Here is a 22,110-nt window from a genome sequence, read left to right as displayed (position 1 = left end):
GGCCCTGAGCCGAGGGGAGCCCCATAGTCACCCGGCAGCTCGCTGCGGTGGCTGAAGCTGTTGGAGCGGGGCCTGGGGCGCAGCGCCCCGCTCCGCCGCTCCTGCCTCTGCAGCTGCATTTCTGTCTTGTAGTTGTGGGCGATGCGGGAGAGCACGCGAGCCTGCCCCAGGTTCGGAGCCACAGACTTGATGTCGTTCTCCTCCATCATGGCCAGCAGGTTGGGGGAGTCAAAGCCCTGCTGCAGCAGGGCAGCGAAGGTGCTCTCTGAGACGCCCTCCGCACGCAGCAGCGCCACGAACTCAGGGTCAAAGCTCCTCTTCCCCTCCGGCCCAGGGAAGGCGGGGGGCACCGGTGGGTGGGAAGGGGTCACCACCGCCGCCTCATAGCTGTCGTAGGTCCCCTTGGTGCCGGCGCTCTCCCTGCCCGGCCCGTAGCTGCCGCCGGCGCTGCTGGTGGGGTCCACCACCAGGCAGGTGGGGGCGGCCTGCCTGCCCCCCGCCGGCTCGGGGGGACGCTTCGCCCCGTCCCCGTAGGCCTGTCTGCCGGGGAAGGAGGGTGGCTCCACCGCGTACCGCGGGCCGGGGGGCTCTGTGCCGTACCGTGCTGGGGAGACATCTCTGCCGCGCATCCGCTGCCCGTCCAGGGCCATCTTGGGGTCCCTGTAGAGGCGGGCAGCCTCCGGCGGGGCGGGCGGGCGGCTCGGGGCCTGGTCCCAGGACAGGCGGCTGCCGGGGGCCCCGTAGCTCGCCATCGGCCTGCTCACCATGGGGTCGCGGTAGCAGCGGGGGTCCTTGGGCGACCTAGCCGACAGGGACGGGTCGCTGTAGTAATCCTGGGGTGGCAGGGAACCCCGGCCCGCCATGGCTGCCTGCCGGTCGCAGTAGGGGAAGTCAGGGACGGAGCCTTTCCTGAGGGGCCCCGGGGCGAAGGTGGCATCCTGGTACGGATACGCCTCTTGCTTCAGCTCCGTGCCGCCCTGCAAGATGATATCGTTGGCTCGCGGCGGCTCATCCCAGCCGCCCTCGCCGCCATAGGTCAGCGAGCTCCTCCGGCCCGGCGGCCTTTGGGACTCGAAGGCGTTCTCGCTCTCCCAGTTGCCTTCATCCCAGCCGGCAGCGTCCCAGCTCTGCGAGCAGCCGATGTTGGGGTGCTTGCTGGGGGTAGGCATCGCCACGAGGCCGCTTGCTCCCGCCGAAACGGAGAAGAGGAGGCGCCTTCCTTCTCAGCGCTTCTCCGGTGTGCATCAAAACCAGACCGTGCTCCGCCTGAGCCCTCCCGGGACTTCAGAAACCACCGACCGGCGGTTTTGCCTTTCAAAGTGTTGCCTGAATTATTAATTCTTTGAAACCTTAGTAGGCGAAGCATGCAGCAGCCGCTGCCACCCGCTCTCACTCCAGGTCGGCGGAGGGAGAGACCCTTCCCGTGCAGTGCAGCCGCAGAAGAGGGCGGCCGCGCTCAGCCCAGATGCTTTATCCTCTGCCGCTGGGGACGGCGCGCGCACATGGACAACTGGCCGGGCTCTGCGTGGGGATTAGGAGCTAAATAAAACCACTAAAGCCCTCGCTCCATGTGACATCATTTTAGCCCGATGAAATCTCCCGCGCCAACCCAGCCGGCAACCTCAATGCAATTTCTCCCCAGGGAATGATTTTTTTTTTTTTTGCATGTTGCTTTTTTAACACGCGTTTCATCCGTTTCAGTAGTCTCCTTCCTCGCGTGCTCAGGGCTCCCATCCACACCAGCACCCACCAGGCATCAGCAGTGAGATAACGAAACGTGTACTCATCTGCTCGTCCCCACACGCGCGCATGTAAAAATAAAAAAGAAAGCTTCAGTGTCAGCTCAATCTTAATCCACCCTGATGAAATGCTAATCCACTGCACACAGCTAAGGACAAATTAAATGGGAGCAAGCAGGCAGGCCTAAAAAAAGGCCAATGCAAGATACTCAAGAATACAAGAGCGATTAGAAATTAGTTAGGTATCTGTTTAACACTTTATGAATATTGTAATTTGCTTTGGAAATTACATTTTTAGTTGTAGTTTCAAATTAGCTGTACTAACTAGGCTCCAAAAGGATTCTTTACATTATTATCATAATACGCAAATCCTTTCATCATCCCAGGACAGAAAATTGTGGAGGTGTAATCTGGAATGTATAATTTTAAGACCCTAGCAGAGGTCACGGAAAAGGAGGGGAGGATCAAAGGATCTAAAGCCTGGTCTTACAAAGCAAAAAGGAATGGTAGACTTTTGCCTATTATCTCTGGCTTCCTTTGGAAAAACTACATGTTTATGAGATGGGAAAACACTCAGACACATCAGACAAAACTCAATTTGTATCTAGCAGTATTTCAATATTCATACGGATTAAGCTTTTTTCACACTTAGAGTAGGCAAAAGGATTTTAGATGGAATCACACCACAGAAAATTGTTATTTGGGAATGTAATAAAAATGTCCATATATAGTCACCATTTTCAGAGGAGATATTAAAATGGTTCCCTAAAACACGTATCTAAATTATCAGATGCTGCTCATGCTCAAATATTCCTTTTCAAAGAAGAACAGGTCAGCCGTTACTTATTTTGCTAACCACCGTTAGCAACGTTTTCCTTTTTTAATTAAAAAAATTCAGACGGAAAAGATTTTGCCTTTCTCTGCTGTGATCACAAATTTCTTCACCTCCAACATACTCCTTCCAGGATGGACCCAATAAAAGGAATAACAGTCACCTTCCCTGGTCTGTTTGCAAGACAGCTTGTGCATTTTTCCCTGGCTAATCCACAATAAATGTTTAGTGCACTAGCCATCACATGATAGACTATTGTGCTATTATGATAGCTAAATCACTAATACAGTCTAATGCTTATACTTGCCTATCATACTAATACCTCTGGGCTATATTTCTGACCCAAATACTGACAGGATCTTTGAGTAATCCCTAAATTTCTTTATTGCAGTAAATATTATAAATCCTCTTCAAACATTCTCTCCTCCAATTCCATCCCCAAGAACCACAGTCTTTAAAATTATGTTGGATATTACACAGACATGCAAAACATGGGCCCCAAAAGATTATTTATGCAATTCTCTGAGAATATCTGATTGGCATCATATTGAATTAACTAACAAACTTAAGGCACATTGGAAAATTTCTTCTTTTGTGAGAGTCAAAACGGGAAGACACATTTGTGGCTTATAAATAAAGCAGAGAACATTTTAACAAACAAAAACATTTTATTACAACAACATTTTGCTAAAGAATAAAATGTATTCCCAACTGGATACAGTGAGATCTGTGCCATTTGTTTGTTCTGAAGCAGCAGAAGAAAGCTACCAAAAATGTATATGAAAAAATAGTAAAATCCTGGTCTATAGATCAAGGGCATCTTCCACCATTGTCTTCAAAGAACTCACTAATGAACATAGCCACCATGTTAAGCCCTGGTTGACAATGGAAGAAAACACACCATAGAGAAATTAAATTTAAAAAATGCTGATCTTGAACAACTGCAAGGGAAGCCTGAAGGGAGATTCGAGCATTTATTACCTCCGAAAAGAACAAAAGCTTTAATAAGCCCTTGGGTCGCATGACGAACACACAAAACAGACCTCGCCCAAACCACCAGATCTGTAACCGGTGGCCATGCCCTGCCCTGCTCCAATGCACACATGGGTGACAGCAGGACTAGAAGACCCATCTCCAAACTCCCTTCAGCCCAACCGCAGCAGCAGCTGCATGCCTGGCCTCTGAAAACCACCCATGCGCCATTGCAGCAGCCTGCCCTTGCACAAGCGCAACCTTGCAGCCCTCGGGCAGAAGGACGTGCTCCTCTCACACCCACTTTGCAGGAGCCAGGAAACTTTAACTTCAGACCTGCCGCTGGGAACACTCATGCATATGGATGTTTTATCCCATAAGCACTGACCTCAATGGAACAAATTAATTATTCCTGTGCTCCAAGCTAAGCAGAGGTAAACACTTGCAGGACCAGGGGCTGTAGGACTTGTACTTCTCTCTGTAGCCATGGGGCAGACGTCCTCTTTGGAGGGCTCTGCCTGCCCCTCTTCTTGCTGACCAAGAGCCACCGCCAGCCCTGCAGCTGGCAGGGAAGATGTGCCCAGGAGCCGTGGAACTGGGCAGCCTCCCATACCACCACGGCAGCGAAGGAAATGTTACACCCCCAGTGAATCAAGAAATGAATAAGAAATGATCAGAATGAAATATTTATGGATGGGCAGCAAGGGTCTTTTATTTCTCTTTTTTTGGCCCTCTTAAAGGCAGCACCTATGCAAATTCCCGTTAACTCCATAGCTATTTCTGAATTCAGGCCCAGGCAGCAATGGCCAAGAGAGGATGTGGAGACACCGCGGCACAACCCAACATAACCAATCTCATCTGCGCTTCTCGGGAGTGGAGGAGGCACCCGCATTCCTGACATGAGGGGGAGATAAAGGACTGCAGGACAAGAGGAAAATTTATTCTCCCTTTATCTTTTAATTCTAGAGGTATTTTGGGGAAAAAAACCCACACACAAAAGCAAAAAAAAAAAAAAATAAAAAAGCTGATCAAGAGATTAACTGCTCTGGTATTTCAGAACATGTGAAAAATGCACAGTTTTGACTTAATACCCTGATTTTCAGTTTAGTGTTGATCTAATACATGGTAACTTTTGCTATGATACAACAACTACAGAAGTCTGCTTTGTAAAAAGGTAATGACAGAGTAGAAGAAAGGTGGGCCATCGTTTAAACACCACTTTCAAAAATGGATGGCATGAAATCCGGTCCTAGAAACAACTCGCAGTGGCTGTAAAAAAAATATCTTACACAGCGCTAGAAAGTGCAGTTTTCTTCCCATGAGGAAAAAGCCCGGTTTACACATAAAAATTGTGATAAGAAATCAAGATGCTAAAGCTGTGACACAACTGTGTAAACAACATTTTTTGGTGGCTGTAGCACTGACTTGGGAGAGGTTGGATGTGAAATTTAATTCACACTGATTTAAAACATTTCATTTCAAATTCTGAAAGCAAGTTGCTAGAGGAATTACTCTGTGCAACAAAATAATACAGACTGGTTTCAGTTCTGCTTTTTATCACTGTAAAATACTTTTCAATTATGAGTTTAAATCATGTTTCTATTGGAAAAAATATTTTTAATATAGCAAAATGTTGATGCTTTCTCCCAAATTATTTCCTTCTGGGAGAGAGCGGAACTGAAACAATGTAGTGAATATGCCTAATGTCATTTCTGGCAAAACCTGTAAGGTGTATCAGTATTAGAAAAGCTATTTCTCTTTGAAAGGCAACGGAATCCTACCCCTGCTAGAGAAAAATCCTCTAGTGAGCAAATACCTCTCATGTTAATGGAGAGAGCAGGTATCAGGACACCCAGCCTTTGTACTTCACTCTGCCACTGTCAGGGAGTAAATTGCTTAATTTCTTACTCACAGATTCCCCTTCCATCAAGGAGGATATAGTAATATACACGTATCACATTCAGATGGTGTTAAGATTAATCAGTGTTTGTCATATCTTTTCAGGTGACAAGGTACAAAGCTACGAGTAGGATAAATGCTTCTGCCCTCACCGCCTGGACTTTCAAGGACCGCGCGCGACTGTGCCTAATGACCCCCAAAGCTCGGGAACGTTCTTCTGAACATCGTTCTCCTACGTCCAGCTTGCAGCATGCCGGGGGAAGCAGAAATGGTGCTAAACTATACTATGGGATACAATGGATGCTATGGAGAGGAAAAGGAATAGCACACACCGTGAATGATGCACACACAGACGCATGTGGACAAATTAAAAAAAAAAAAAATGAGAAGAAAAGCAGGAAGAAAGTGTTCCAAATCCTTGAAAATTACTGCATTTGCTAAAATTTGGCTCTGCAAAACCTCTCTCACAGTGGCAATAAGCACTCTGCCTAGATGGACTTTCTAACAGTCTCCTGAAATTAGAGGACTACAAAGAGAAAATTAGCAGGATTGTGCCGGAATCATTTTCAATAATCAAAGGAACAGAACAGCATCTGAAAGCACTCAGCACTTGAAGCCATGCCACATGCTTTTACCAATTTCCAAACCAAAAGCATAGATGCTTTGTAACTTCAACAAAACACTCTCAAATACCAACTTGGTGCGTTACAACAAAACACTCTTAAGATCAGCCGATTATTAAACAATCATTGCCTCTTGTAACTCTGTATTTTGATGACTTTAAAGCAAAAAACAAGAGCTTACGTCCATTTGTAACTCAACCCCCCTGGCGCTGGGATAGAAATGTGCCATATCCGTTGGCTTACAGGCGCTACAAGCTACAGGAATGCACTAGCACACGCTGCCTCTAAATGTTACGCGCAAACTGGAACCTGGAACTGGGTTCAATTGCCCTTCCCACTGGCTACATACAAATGGGTCCATGCATACAGAAAAGAAAAGGTCAATATTGTACCTAAATAAATGGGGAGGCACAGCAAAGGAGCCTACCTCCCATGCCAAATAACGCAGACGTTCACTCTCAAAACTGATAACCCAGTATTGCAGTGCTGTTCCCAAGAATCCCCCAAAACCCCATATGTCAATGTGACAAGAGAGGATGAGGAGCCTCTTCCACTCTCACCAGCTGGCGTCATGCTGAGAGGGCACATGGAGGGCATTTCACGTAATGAAACTCCAGTGACCTTCTGCTTGATCACTGTGGACCTGACTGCTTGAGCCTCTCCTGCTTTTCTGTGCTTCTCCCTGTTGGGAAGGAGTTTGGAGTGGGAGGCAGGCTCCTTCCCAGCCTCCCGGCCAGCCAGCACCACAGCTCAAATCACTGCCACATGCCACCAACTCTCCAGCTGGAGGCATTTCACCCGTCTTTCACTGAAGGGTGCCCTACCTCCAATTACCTTCTATTTAGCGCAGAATAAGGCAGGCGCACCCCAACGAGCGCGCGGTAACTTATCACCTCATGTTATCCTGCTGCCCTGGCAAAGCCCCGGTGATTTGCCATCCGGGATGAAAACCCAATTGCAGGTAACAAATGCAGGAAATTAGCAATCATCTGAAATACACCCGCTGTTAAAAACAAGCAGCCCAGCTGTAAAACACACTTTGAGCCATTGGAATGAGCCCTACAAGCTCTTGAAACTTCAATCAGAAACAATTTTGCCTTTAAGTATGGGGAGACTCCAATAAAAGTTAGCAGAAGCAGCATTCTCACATTCCTGCATCAACAAAGGGATAATAAAAATATCAGATGTATCCCTACACCACACTACTACACACTTTCAAGGACTACAAAATAAAAATCAATCTGGATGCTGAGCAGCAGTCTAAAAGCCAGCATACAAGGTTCATTGGGCACATCCCTCAACTATTCGCAAAGATCTAATCTACGAATGCTCTTAAAAATAATCCTCCAGAAATCACATCAAGCACCTTGTCTCCAAAACTGGGTATTAGACCTTGAGGTCAAATCTCATCATTTTTAATAAGAATTCAGGATCAAGATTTAAATAGCACATGTAATGAAAAGCATGGGAATTATATCTGTCCTAGAAAGCAGTAGAGAAATCCATTGTTAAATGAATATATATTGTAATTCTGAACTCTGCCATGCATGTCTGGGCTTTGCATAAAAAATAATTAATTACTAGATTGTAACACAGTCCCGAAGAGATAAACAGGCTGGGGTTCAGGGTGTCTCTCTGCCTTACTTCCCCTGATGATGCCAAGAACTTGAAACACATACTTCCCTTGCAGACCCAACGCAGATAAAAGCTAAAACCAAACCAAAACAGGAGGAAATATTACTTTAGCTAAAAAATATTTATGCAACGTTTTTTAAGAAGGTTGATATATTGTATTACTGTATTGCAATAATCAAATCAAAGTATCAAATGTGGAGGGACCACATCTGCAGGTATGCCTTCCCGTGGTCTGTCCCCGTCCGTGGGGACGGTTACGGGGAACGGCTGCTCCCCAACGGGGACGACCCCGAGGCCGAAGCTGCCAGCGCTGCGTTCCCTTGCTGAGGTTCATTTGCTGATTCAGTCAAATACCTGTCACCATTAGCAGGCGGTGACACTACTTTCTCTCAAAAATGAGTGTCTATCTGTAACTATAGGCTATTTCGTGAACTGAAGCTGCTTAATGGTAAGTTTTGAGGTGCTAGATGGCAGCAGAGAGTGGATTTAAAAAAAAAAAAAAGTACTAAAAAGACAACCTAAAAAAAGACAAAACAAATTAACAGTGTTAAGCTAATGGGCTATATAAAAGTGTCAGTAAGAAATGATCAATGCCGTTTCATTTTAAGGCAACAACAATGCACAACCAACTCTAGAAAACTTACTCTTTGAAGAAAGCTCTCAGATATAAAAGACATAATGAAAACCTTCACTGTTTTGGCACTTCGATCCATTACATCTGTTTGTGGATACCAAAAAATATAAAAGAAAAGTTGTGTAATGTGTTTCTCTGCAGCTTTATTTTAGTATAGCCAGATGTCCGACTCCTGTCAAAATATTTACTAGTAAATATTCAGTAGAATCAGAATCAAACCTAAAAGTCTGCTCCAGATCCAAATGTCATCAGTCCTTGAAAGACTTTAGGAGTTAGATAGGAGTATTTTCCTGGTATTTTGAAGGAAAATCCATCCCGTTCTCATCTGTCCCTGAGGACTGATCATTTCCCATCACATATTTGGAAGAGGCAAAGCAGCCAACTTCCACCCCCTGGATGCTGGAGGCAGCTTCTGCAGTGCTCCCAAATTCCGGAGCTTGGGAATAGGTGACTGGGCTGCCCCGAGGCCATTGCTCCAACCACCCCTTAACGCAGCTTCTCGTTGCATATTCTGGGGATATTATCATTTTTCTGAGTAATCTTTAAATGCGAGGGAGGATTTAGAATAAGGAGAAAAAAACCCAGATATGATGACAACATGTTAATCCATAAACCAGTTAATTTAAATGGGAAATGTGGTAAGGATGAAAATTAAGTTGATGGTATTGAAGTCATCAGCTGTAATTGTTTCTTAATTAATGACATGAAGTTATAAAGCGTGTTACATGGAACCTTGTCTTAAGGCTGGGGAAAATGGAAAACTACAAGGCAGAATTTAGACATGTATTAAATTACCACAAATGTGGGCTTAAACGCAAGGAGAAAACAACAGAAGTATTTTTTCCTATTTCTGTGCATACAGCACTCAAGTCTCGGGGAAAGGGGAGCTCTCCTTCTTGCAATAGCTTGAGTCACGTATCTATTACCAAAAAACTCGCATACCAAATTAATGAAATTTTTGTCTGTAACCTTATCTAAATGTGTCTTACTCTTTACCGGATGCCTGGGGGATTTTGTCAGGCTGGCTTCATAGCTGGCTCAAGTCCTACATCTTGTCATGCATATCCCCCTATGGCGCGTCACAGCAGATAGACCGCACATAAGTCGATGTATAGAAAAAAATCTGCACAGAACTGGAAGACTACTGGAGCAGCCTATGCCTCCATGCTGTAAGAACAACAGCATACTTGTAGATACGAGCTACATGGTACCTCTGCCACTAAGCACAAAATGTCCACTTATAAATATAGAAAGTTCTTGATTCAGCACAGTAAAAAGGGTTGAAAATCATGGAATAAGGTCAATAAGCTTGAATAATGTCCATGAACCCACTGAGGTTGCTTGAACCCTCTACATCCATAGGATTCTGTCCAATTTTTAAAAAAATCTTAAAATTTTAACAAAACCTATTAATAACAACTAATTCCCAAACCTGCTATGCCTCTATCAGTGAACGGGTAATTAAGAGCACTGCTGGATGGCGCACTTTTCACTGCCCACACTGGAAAAACACGGTGTAACCCAGCTTTCGTGTGAATTTGAAGTGATTTTTCTGAAACCTCCATAAAGGCCAAAGAACTTCATATGGACTCTCAGAAAAGCCAAACATTAAGAGCAGCCAGACACATCTTCAGTTAGCATAAATCAGCACAGGGTGCAGCAGCAGAGGATCTGACAAGCTAACTCTGCCTTTTCTCTAGGCAAAATGTGGTAAGCAACCCTTCCTTAAAAGCCTGATGGTTTATGTGCTTTGAGGTGGAAACTTAAAAAAATATAAAAAGCTTTTTTGTGGGGGGGAAATCCTTGTACTGTGTTTTATATTCACGGAACAAAGAAACTCAAATCCACTAGGAAAAAAAAAGGTCTGTGTTTATTCTAAATAAGTAACTTTTACTCGGGACAAGCAGTTTCTACCACACTTGATATCATCTTTAACTCATTGTTTCTCATCAAATGACTAGTGGTGATAAGAATTTCCTGAGATAATAGGATTCTATTTCTAAGCAGCAAAAATAAGTATTATCAGATGCTACTTGGCATTCAAATTTGCAAGAATGGAAGAAAATTCCTCCACCCAAATATCAAACATCCTCATTTTGGCCACTGTTACATTACTCAAAGGAGCAAGAATTGGAGGCAGCCCCTTTCCAGAGTTGCCGAGTCAGTCCTGAGACCCTCAGCCGCACAATGGTCTGGAAGAGAGATGCTGAGCATTGAAACAATTCGTTTTCTGGTGCTGCATGTACCACAATGTCTTATAACAGATTATTTCCTACACAATACCATGTTAACAAAACACTAAGGCCTGGAAAACGAGAGAATGCCAGAATTCGGGTTTCTTGTACAACTTTCATTTTGACCGCCATGTAGTTTTTAAGTACATTTTCCCATCTGCTTCCACGAGCAAAGTTCCTCTATTTTTCAGTGCGAATGGATTGTAGTTGTTGAATGAAAACCTATTCTGTATTCTGCTGTTAGTGGTGTGTGAGCTCAGACCTCAAGGACGCACTGGTCAAATACTGCTGAAAAGCCAAAACAATTACAATTCTTCAGGGGCACTTCTATTGAGGGTTGCTGTGTTTGTTTTTTTGTTTGGTTTTTTTTTTAATGACAAGATTTTTAACGATAAAAAAGTGCGTCACAAGCAATAATTGACAGTGTGAATATTAAGTCCACTTTTATGGATGAAAAACTGAAATAAATAGCCGGTAAAAAGCACCACTGCCATAGGTATGGGTTTGCATTTACCAGAGTACCTAGCATTACATAGTATATTTATTCAAATATTACTGGATGTGGTTTGCATTGACTTCCATCACAGGTGGAAATGTGGAATACAGAATTTCTGTCCACCCTTGAAATGACTTAAGCAGCCTTATGCAGCCATGGCCGAGGTAACTTTGTTGATGATGAAACCATCCTTTCCTTCCCCAAACTCCCTCCCCCATTTCATAGACCCCTTCCCACCTTTGCAAAAAAATGAGCCAGCTTTAGGCTCCCACCAGCGCTACCACCTTCCTACCACCTCCTCTGCTCCCCGCTCTGCTCACACCGTGCTCCCCAGCACCTTCCCCGCGTCCCTCTGGATCTTCAGCAAGAAACCCAGACCACTAACCCAGCAGCAAATTCTCCAGATTTGATTGCTGGGTTGTTTGTGGATGGTTCAGGAGCTGCAGCTTGAAGAGTTCCCCAACTCTAATGCCGAGCGATGACCAGACACGTTCAGTTACGTGCAGCACTGGGGCCGTGCTGTCTCCCGACTGCTGCAGGACGCGGATTCTGCTCTGAGCAGCAGCTGCTGCCGTCAGCTCCTTTTCAGATTGTATGTACTTTTTTTTTTAACCATCAGGTGCCCTACGCTGTGAACTCTCCGGAGAAGAAACCCTCCTTAATTAGGGCTTGGTGAAAATCCAGTAAACAGCAGATCCCACCATAAACAGACAAGTAACGAGCACTCAACCAAACTGGCTGCTGGAGGAAGAAAGGTGTTTCCTAGTTAGACTTGAGTTTCCAGCTTCTGCCTGAAAATGCAAGTACATCGCCCAAGTGCTCCTGTTCCTTTTCCTTTGAATGGCCATGAAATCAATGGGAAAACATGAGAATGGAGAGAAAACCACCATCCCACATGGCCAGTGTATCACGGGAAGGTGCTTATTCAAGCTTTTCAAGAGTAACTATAGCGTCAAATGACTCAGACCTATCCAAGAGCCACCAGTATCCATGACTGTGCTCCACTCTCACTGATAAAGGAGGGGACGTGGAGGGTGAAGGGCACACACAGGTACTATAGTGACTGGAAGGTAAATACTCGAGGAATTGCTATAGGAAATATGAATTATGGGTAGCACCAGAGAAGCCTCATCCAAAGAGGACACTAGGACACCACTCAGAATGTAAGTCAATAAGTCAAAAAGCCGAGAGACTCGTGCGTTAAGAACTGAGAGGTATTATGTGACTGTGCTGGCATTTATCAGCCATTAGACATATCAAAGGACCTGAAAGAAAACAAAGAATATGAATGGCTTGTTTGGCACTGCAAACAGTTCAGCTATTTTGCAAAGTACAGACAGCTTTGGTGGCACAAACTGACACGTAAGGACATGATTTCCCACTGGATAATGACAAATCCTGAAGCAAAAACTCTTATCAGAAAATGTCTGGGCTCACTTGGCCGTGCGATTATTTTTTCTCTTGGTTTCTTGTTCATCTCAGGGCTGCCACTTTAGGGGCATGTGTTGAAAGCTTAACTGACTCATAAATGTCAGTGCAAACTTTAACCTATAAAGCCAGGCATTAAAATTTCATGGCACTGGTGTTGAAGACAGCAGGGTAGCGCAGTTGCAATGGTGTGGAGCAGAGGCAGCACATGGGATCATCAGAGAGGAATTCAGTGGAGTTGGACAACCCGTGTTTTACACACTGCCATGCTGCATCCTGGATGTGCCACCACTACCGCCATGTCCCTGTTGAGCTTCTACATTCCATTAGGAAACAACAACGCAACCTTGCACGCTGCCATAGCAGCTTCTCCTCTGGCTTCCCAGCCAGGCTGCTCCTGAAAGCACTGCCAGCAACGGTGGAGGGCTGCTCCTCACCCCCTGTCTAGCTCCCAGTACTACTTAATATTTTTTTAACCATATTCACAGAAGCACAGGATAAAGAACAGCTGAGGAAGCAGCAGGCTGGGCAGCAGAAGTGATGCCTCAAGTTATTTCCTTGCATGGGAATACCTCATGTGAGCACCGGAGCCCTGCGGGAACGATGGATGCCATGCACTAGGAGGGCTGTGGTCTTCTGAACTAGTGGTTTCTTGGAGGCACTGCCAAACACCTTGTTCTACCCCAGGTAGCACAGAAAAATTTTCACCTAATCTGTCTCTGTTGTTGTTTCCTAAATGAAAGGCAGGTGAGCTTCTGCCCTGAGCGTTACTGCTGCTGCTGCTTTGACATCGCTGCTGTGAGAGTCACACACCACAAGAAGCCGCCTCGACCAGGGCGCTGCGCGGCCAGAGACACAACCATCTGCGGCCAGATTCTGCAGCTGAACCTTCCCTTCAGCAAAACAGCAAGGAGAACAGCATATCAGCAATACTGCACATCTTGCCCACGTTCTGTCATCTTAGCAGGGCCTGCCACGGCTTCTCCTCAACCCGGAGCTTCACGCACTTTCTGCTGCCCAGAGGGAGGCAGAGGAGGCTGGGAGCACTGAGGAAGAGCAGGAGGAAACTGCCAGGCTTACAAGACAAGGAGAAATAACACACATACCTGCCGGATCATGCAATTGGAGACCGACATAACAAATTAAAATCAGGGCAGTCATGAAGGATAGACGAGTAACCTTTCTCGCAGCATCTAAGTTTGAGGGCCAGTTGTCTAAGCTCCTGCTCTCACTTTCCTCGCGCAGGCTCTGTCCTTGCTCTGATTTCTTCTGTGTTCATCTTCCCCTCGCCCTACTGCTCCCCCTGTGCCCGCCTGCGCGCTGGCAGAGGTCCCCGTCTCGCGCCCACCACCCCTGTGCCCAGGGAGCATCACGGAGCACACGACACCACCTTCAGCTGCGTTACCTGCACTCACTTCATTTCTTTCAAAGGCTGAGAAACCGCCCCAAATTTGGGAATAACAGGCACACTCCTGATACCACAGCAGCTCTGCTGCAAAATTCAGACCCTTTTTACCCGAAAAAGAGCAGTCGGGTACTGTGGCTGAAGGATCGCGGCTCTGCTTTGTTTCAAACACAGCAAAACCAACAGCCCTCCCCATCTCCCGCTCAGACCCGGCTGGAACTTTTATTTTTTTAATTCACCCCGAGGTAAAAACTCCTCATGGAATGGAAAATTTCAGCTCAAACAAATTTAAAATGTGGCAAAATTACAAGCTAATGGGAACAGTATCCGAACTAGGGGGTGCTGGACAAGTCTAACTAAACACAGCACCGGCAGCTCCACCTCTAAAGCATATTTTGACCCGCTACGTAATTAGACACAATTCCACAAACAGGAATTATGTAAACCACCCCGCATACATTATTTTCAAAAGCCCCAGCCATTCACTGGGTACATCTTTCCACCCACATGGATCCAATTACAGAATCGGCACCCAAACTCCATGGGATGGCCAGAAAAGAAAGAAACGGGTAAGCCAAGATCACTGCAAGCACACTCCGACTTAGCTTCGTTCGGACAGGCATCACAAACTTAATCCTTAACAGACTGCTCTAAATGTCTTTATAAAAATTTCTTTATCCCCTCAAGTCTGCACCCTTATCCCACCCATATTTTCCTACAGAGCAAAATCTGTTACCTGGTGCAAAGCGCTCACCTCTTCAAAACATCCTGCTTAGAAGAAAAAGTAACACCGTCATACAAAGATGTCATAACTATATAGTAAAAAAAGCAGAGGAACTGGTCAAACCGAGTAATGCAATGAGACTGAACTGTTTCTCTTCCTGGAAGACTCATAAACCTGCCCATAAAGGCTATGCACTGGCATTTTCAAAGACACCACCCCTTTTATGGCTTGGATTATTTTTCCATGCCAGATGCACGTTTAACAGAGTAATACAAGCACTGCAGCTTCTTAATACACTCTTTTAATACTATGGCAGTTTGTAAGCTATTTCCCTCAACGTGTGACTTGTTGTTTTTAGTAAATCCGTATGAAGAAGAATCCTTCAGTGGCAGTTTGTACAGTACAATGAAGACCTGAGGTGTTAAGTATTATCGTTTGGCAGTATGGATGGTGATTACAACACGTAGCCTGAGGATATTTCACCTCCAGACCTGCTGTGTGGAATGAAGTCTGTTCCCAGCAAACTCTCTAAGGGTTTGTGTTGTGAATAGTAAAAGGGATGATACAGTATACGCAACTTCATAAAACCCACAGAAATCCATCTATGTACTACAAAACATTTAGCTTTTCATCAGGTAACTCTAATTTTGTATCCCATCTACTTGTTCAAAGAGAAAAGCTGCACAAGTGCTTCCACATAACAGGAGCTCACTAAAAGTGCCTTTGTTGGACCACACTGCGCTCAGCTTGATGGAGCAGTACAGATTCTTCTCACTGAGCACCATTCTGTTAGCAAAGACTCCTCTCATCAGTCTGCTGAGGTTCCCTAATTTCTCATCATCTTTCACCAATTATTCCACATACTTTTCAAGACAAAACCAAGAGAAAGGCTCTTTTTTTTTGTCCAAAGTGTGTTTTCACAGCAACTGGAATGGCCCCTCTTCAGTGCTTTACTATGCTATAATCCAAAATTAGGAGCCTGTAACAAACAACAGCCATCAGAGACGCCAGTGTAGTATATCGCTGTCCTGCAAGTCTAGTATTTTCGAAAATCCTAAGCTTTTTGCATTTTTCAAGGTAATTTTTACAACGTTGCTTACATTCAGTCCTAATCTGTTGCTTATAAATACAACGCAACAGTGCCTTACAACGATGAATCCCATCAGTTCAATCAAATCACAAAACAAGTGGCAAATGACGAAGTATACTTTAAAAAGTTATGTCTTCTGCACATTTACAGATTAGAAGAGAATATCTTTTGACCAAGAAAGAAGAAAAAAGCTCATATATCAGAGGAAAATAATCTAAACTTCAATCACATCTAAAGCTCCGTTAGCAGGTTTGTCGTACGATCCTTTTGAATTTCTTGTACACTCAGCAACTAGATCTGATAGTAAACATCAAACCGGGAAGGCAGCTTTTGAAAATCCAGGCTCAGCTGATACAACTCTTTTAAGTCAAGTTCAAAGTAAATTCTGAAGATGAGATAGCATACTACACCTGAGTGTTTATGACATTCAATAGGAGAAATATGCAGCTCCACACTGCAGTGTACCCCGGATACTCCTTCCTAACCCTCATCCTCTCTGCTCGGCCTCCCCCCTCCAAAATTAACAGGGCAAAATTAATAGAGCTAAGTAACTCATGACAAGTTTAAAGCAACAGCAAGGGAGTTTTACTTTGATGTGCTAGAGTAAGCAAAAATCAAGGCAAAAATGACCGTGTCCTGCTGATCAGCATTTTACACTCACTGGAAACTCCACAAAGCCCCACACATTTTGCTCGAATGGACACTGTGCAACTCCCCTGTGAGCTCTGCGCTTTCATCCACGAGCAAAACCTATTTTACCTTATTGGCATTCAAGTAATAATGCAAATCGTTACCCTGCAGGCCACTACCCGTCTCCTTAAGAGCAGATAAAGACTGAAACTCTTTAAGAGATACGACTTAAGATATCTTCCTAAAATAACACTGTTTTGCTTTTGCTGCTGATGGTAAAACTTTCACAAGTGGCAGTTTGCATGAGAGAATTATCAGAGTGTACACCAAAACGTCAGAGCTTGTTTGCCAGCACTTGATTTCCATTGTAAGTAACTTACTGTATGTGAGCTGCAACAGAAAACGTTACCTACAGACTTTTTCTGCTGGAAAATTGAAATAGAAGGTGAAAGTCACCTGTGCTGTGACACTGTAACGTACTATTAATACAGAATGACTTACAGCATATCTGCCTTATCGTGACATGCCAATGAAAGAAAAGTCGTTCTAACAATTTTCCCAAAACCATAAGAAATACTCCAACAGTGACTTGTAAATTTTCCATAGGATAATAGTCAATATTATGGGACATCATCTATTTTCACGCGCCCCTGAGCGACGATGCAACTTCGAAACAGCCAAATCTCTGCCTTTCTCTGAAAAACAAGCCAAAGCCTGACATGCGGAAGGCTGAGGGCAGCTGCCTGGAGGTGGAGGATGCTGAGTTTTATCCAAATGCCTCGTCCAGCGTTTCCCCAGCCCTGCAGCCAGCCCAAGGAGAGCAGGGATAGGGGCTGGTGTCTGAAGTCTTGGACGCTGGAACTGGTGCTGCTGGGAGAGGGAAGGGAGGAAAGTTACGGCACCAACCTCTGCATCCCGGCTCTTTCTCTGGCCAGAGGAGACCTCCAGGAAGCAGCACTTTAACAGAGCACAACTGTTTTCTAAAGACAGTATAAATTTAAGCTATGTTTCAAATCGGGACTGACTAGATCATTTCAGTAGAAATGAGGATAAAAGGAGACCTGGTAATTAAACAAAAATCCTGTTCACAGGACTACAGATGGCTTTCAAATTAGGAACAAGTATATCCCCTGACAATGTTTCAACATCGGTATGACTGTATTTTGAGTCAACACAGAGGACAGGTGATCTAGTCCTCGATCTCTTTATGTCTAAGTGCTGTAAAAACCAAGGAAAAATTAGATATTCTACCTTAACCATCTGTCAGTTTTGATAGAAGAACTGGACCATACTCTTACCTTCACAAATTCTGTCCAGTCGCTGCCGCTTGACTTTGTGTTTATCCACAAGTGCCATTCTTGACGGTATTTTGCAACTTTCTGATTCAAAAAGCAAAGAAGTCCCCGAGGAGCTTAGGAAAATTCACAGGAATTGGCGTGCATACCGCCACTGTCGATCCTGCAGAGAAACGAAAGGATTCATTAGGATTCCCATCCAGCATACCAGGTAAGACCTGCCCGTCCCCAACAGCAGAGCAGATTTCTGGAAGGACAGCTGTGAGTTTAGTGCTTCCAACCCAGGGCCAGGCTGGATGGGGCTTTGAAAAACCCGGACTAGTGGAAGGAGTCCCTTCCCTTGGCAGGGAGATTGGAATTACATGATCTTTAAGGTCCCTTCCAACTCAAACCATTCTATGATTCTATGATTTTAACCCCAGTGTCCCACCGGTCACACATCTTACACCCCAAGTCAAGCTTACAGCCCCTTTATCTTCCCCGTGCTCAGAAAAAACAGCATTGTACACAAGAACTGCCGAAGCGCTGCATGGCCTTCCCCGTTTTATTTCTGTCTTAAAAATCTATTCCTAGCAGATAAAGTCCATTAAGCTATTTTGTAGGCTCACAAACACTGAAAGATTATTAGAGAGTATATAAAAAAGGGAAAGTAGCTCTTGCTCTTCCAGTACTTTCACACACATACACACACACAAACCACTTTCATGTCTTATTTAAGCCTTACCCCCTAAAAGTCATCAATGGACCTTGAATTTGCAACCAGGCCTTGATACATATTCCAGCTGTCACCATAGCCTGTCTTTACCTTCATACTTGAAGGGTAAACATTAAACTTTGGGTGCCAGAGCTGTCGTTTCTAGCACGCACACTTTTAAATGCCGATGAAATAAAGCTATCCATGAAGCGGTATGTGGGGCTGATTTCTAAGAAAAGCTCTGCAAAGGGACAACAGCTGAAGGCTCTTCTGCATTTTGGTGGCACAGAGGAAGACCCTACATGGATCCTCTCTGGTGTCATGCTTTTGTTCCTACAGAGAGTGAAAGGTTTGTTTCCTCAATCCCTCAACGCTCCGACCTGAGCTCAGGCTGCAGACCCTGAAGGTCCCATTGTGGCACTTTTACCCAACAGCTTCACTGTAAAATCCAGGTATGAGCTCTTCAAGGCAAGTTCCACAACGGTATTTCTGAAGCAAGATTTACAATTAGAGACCTCATGCTGACAACTGAATTCAAACAATTCAACACTACACACCCTACTTTTTTACCAAGTTATGCTATGCTACCAGTGATTCAATATACTCTTTTATATTTTAAGGTGAAGACAGATGACCCCGACACCAGCTACAAACCCTCCAGGGACGCATCCTGCTTAAGAGGTTCCTGTCGTCGCCCCCAGCCCTCCCCCCCCCCCTTTTTTAAGCCCACTTAAAGGCACCAAAAGAGCAGAATTACAGGAAAGCTGTAATTTCCAGAAACAAAGCAAAACACCACCACGTTTTTGGAGGCCGTGCAAGGAGAGAAGGGAAGAAGGAGACAGGCACTAGCACAAGCACAGCAAGAAATCCTCTCCTGAGCAGCCATCTGCATCGCGCTGCAAAGTCTCAATCACACTGCCTACAAAGCACTGGAAAGAGTTAAAAAACCCCCAAACATTCTGAAAAGCCAGGAATAACCACAAACTTGGTTCAAACTGACCCCCCCAAACAGCTCCTCTGGGGCAGGTGAATTTTCACACCGCATTACTTGCAAACAAAATTTTCACAACAAACTAAAAAACCACCAGGTTCACGTAATATAGGACGCAGGAGAACAAGACACCGGGAATCAGAAAACTCCAGGCTGATGTCCAAAAGTTGACCTTGGGCAACGTCTGTAACCTCGACTTCTCCCTTCCCTTCTGTAGAGCCGCGACAGCAACACTTAACTCATCCTCTCGAAACACTTCAGGTTCTTCATATTCCCGTAGTCCGGTCAGGCGTTTCTACCTTGCATTTTATTCCTCTGCAACAGCTTACGGCTCTCCTAAAACCACGCCAGTGAAGCAATACCTTCCCAGAAAACTCAGTTAACAAACGCAATAGGCGAGGCTGAGCGTGTGAGGGATAAAGGCTCTAACAAAGCCGCTGCATACCGAGATGACAATTTCATGGAGATTATTGTTATTATTATAAATGGTTATCAATTATGCATCACATTGATAGTTAATTTATAAAAGGAAAAGGGTTGTGTTGGTACAACTGAATTCTGACTAAGGGAAGATAGGCGATTTCCTGGTAGTTAATGGCCAATTTCCCAGCAGCACAACTGCAGCATAATCTTTGAGATTTATAGCAATAATTAATTGATTTTTTTTTAAACATAGGGATGCTAAAGAGCACGATTCCCACTCACATTAATAATTAATGCAACATTCTAAAAGAAGCAGAAAACTTCCATTCCAGAGGCAGAAGCTTGCTACAGTCAAGCTATTTCTTACAACAAAAATTAAGCTGTTAGTGTAGCTAAAGCCAGAGTAGCTAACAGCATTTCCATGAACAACGTTTAAAAGTATAGACATGAATTTTTACCTGTATAACATCCCACTCCACTTTCAGGGAGAAACACCGGGTTATAAAAAAGTCACGTCAGGAGAAAATAAGTTAGTATTTTGTTCTGAAAATGCTCAAATGGTTCATTATGTCGGGGCTGCAACTCTTACCCCCTTTTTTTCCCCAAACAAAATCAATAGGCAAAGTGTATTTAATTTTGACAGAGTGCATCTTCTGATGGACAAATGTTTCCATTAAAGTTCTTTTCTCCTGCCATCTCAATTCCCTGCATTACTCCCTGGGGGAAAACTTTCTACAAAAGAAACTAATAACAATCAGAGAAATTACTGCTCATATTATCAGAATCCAACACAGCTTAATGTAATGCCCATGAATGAACTCTTTCCTGATGATGTTAACTATTCCATCTTTGTCTGACAGGTGTCCATGATGATATCAATCAGCAATAAAAGCCCAACTCAGAAGACTTATTAGAAATGTGGCAGGAGCTGCTGAGCAGGATTTGGCAGGGATGGACAAAATGGAGAAAAGCAGATGTGCAGGGCACAGAAACAAGCGGATACTCCTCAGCCTTCGCATGAAGCTGTAATTAAGAAAGCAGTTCTTCCATTTGTGGGATGGAGAACGCAATTAGTTGCGCACCCAACTTCAATCTATTCTCAATGATTTCTCCATCCAACGCAATCTCAAAACAATCGCAAGGCTAAATGTCCGCCACAATAAAATAAATACAATCAGGCTAGGCAGAACAAAAATCATGGTCAGCAATTAAAATACAAGAAAACCTCATTGTGTAAGGAAATTTGAGAGAAAGAGGCGCAGGCACAAAAATTGTACTTCATCTTCAGCAAGATTAGGAAACAAGTGAAGTGATTTACATACAGTAATTGCATGGCCATGTTAGCCTCCAACAGTGTCTTTCAAAATGTAAATTTTCTTGAAAACCCTCGGACACGATGATAGCCCAGCAGTTATTTATTTATTTAAAGAAGGAACGTACTTAAACACAGTGTTTTAGGAAAAAACCAATCCTGACGTAACACATTTAAATAGCTTCTTAATACTGCCCGTTAAATACCACAATCCATGAGCCAGAAAATGAGAGCAGAGAATGCTGTATTAGGGCTTGATTTTCCCACTTTAGATGGAAAACGAAAAGAAAAGGTGATTTTCCAAAATAAAATGCACTGTTAGACAAAAATAAGAGCAAATTGACTTTACAAGGAATGTGTCAGCTTCTGAGCTCTCTCTCAACTAGCACTGTTTTATCACCTTTTCATGGCATGCGTAGGTAGCACAGGAGCACAAACATGGGCAACATCTATTTTACAGCACCCATCACAGGCAGTACCATCAAACACGGTGGCACCCAGCAGGTGACTAAGAGCCACCGCTCTGTACAAACCACATCTCACATGTTCCCTCTCTGTGCACAGCCCCGGGAAAGCGCAACGGTGTTCCCCACACACCGTTTTGCGCCGAGCTGACGCCGATGCAAGCGCACAGCCCCACTGCAGCGCCGCAGGCTATGGTAAAAGCATCATGAAACGTCAGCTGTGAGTCCCCCCCAAAATGCAGCTCATGGGCTAGGATGCAATAAAACCGCGATTGCTGCCTTTCGAGGTGTGAACAAACAAGTGGTACAAACACACCACTTCTGCCAATGAATACACGGTCATAGGTTAAGTGTGACTCCTCTTTAACTTCAAATACAAGCATCTTTCTAGACAAAAAGCACATGTACACTCCCAGATCCTCAGTGGAGTCAGAAATCTGTTGCTCACAATTTCCGACTACGTTTTCTACCCGTTATGAAATATGGCATCAACAAAATGGAGATTCCCTAGTACAGGAAACTCTTAGCTCCACGAACTGCAAAAGCTCCCATTTCCAAACGGCAAAGGAAAATTTCTGTCCTTCCTCACA

The 22,110-nt window shown here is 44.5% G+C and overlaps 1 protein-coding gene across 1 annotated transcript in view; it reads right to left on the bottom strand.

Annotated features, from left to right (window-relative positions):
- Positions 1 to 17,771, bottom strand: part of CTBP2 (C-terminal binding protein 2) — a 65,079-nt gene extending 47,308 nt beyond the window's left edge. Inside the window, exon 1 of the mRNA XM_009892724.1 lies at positions 17,640 to 17,771. Coding sequence (XP_009891026.1) covers positions 17,640 to 17,697 — 58 coding nt within the window. The 5' untranslated portion in view covers positions 17,698 to 17,771. The remainder of the gene's footprint in view (positions 1 to 17,639) is intronic.
- Between the last annotated feature and the right edge of the window lie 4,339 nt (positions 17,772 to 22,110).

The sequence above is a fragment of the Charadrius vociferus genome, unplaced genomic scaffold (assembly GCF_000708025.1).
Source record: "Charadrius vociferus isolate BGI_N301 unplaced genomic scaffold, ASM70802v2 scaffold38, whole genome shotgun sequence".
Classification (NCBI taxonomy): Eukaryota; Metazoa; Chordata; class Aves; order Charadriiformes; family Charadriidae; genus Charadrius; species Charadrius vociferus.
This window is presented reverse-complemented; position numbering and strand designations above follow the sequence as displayed.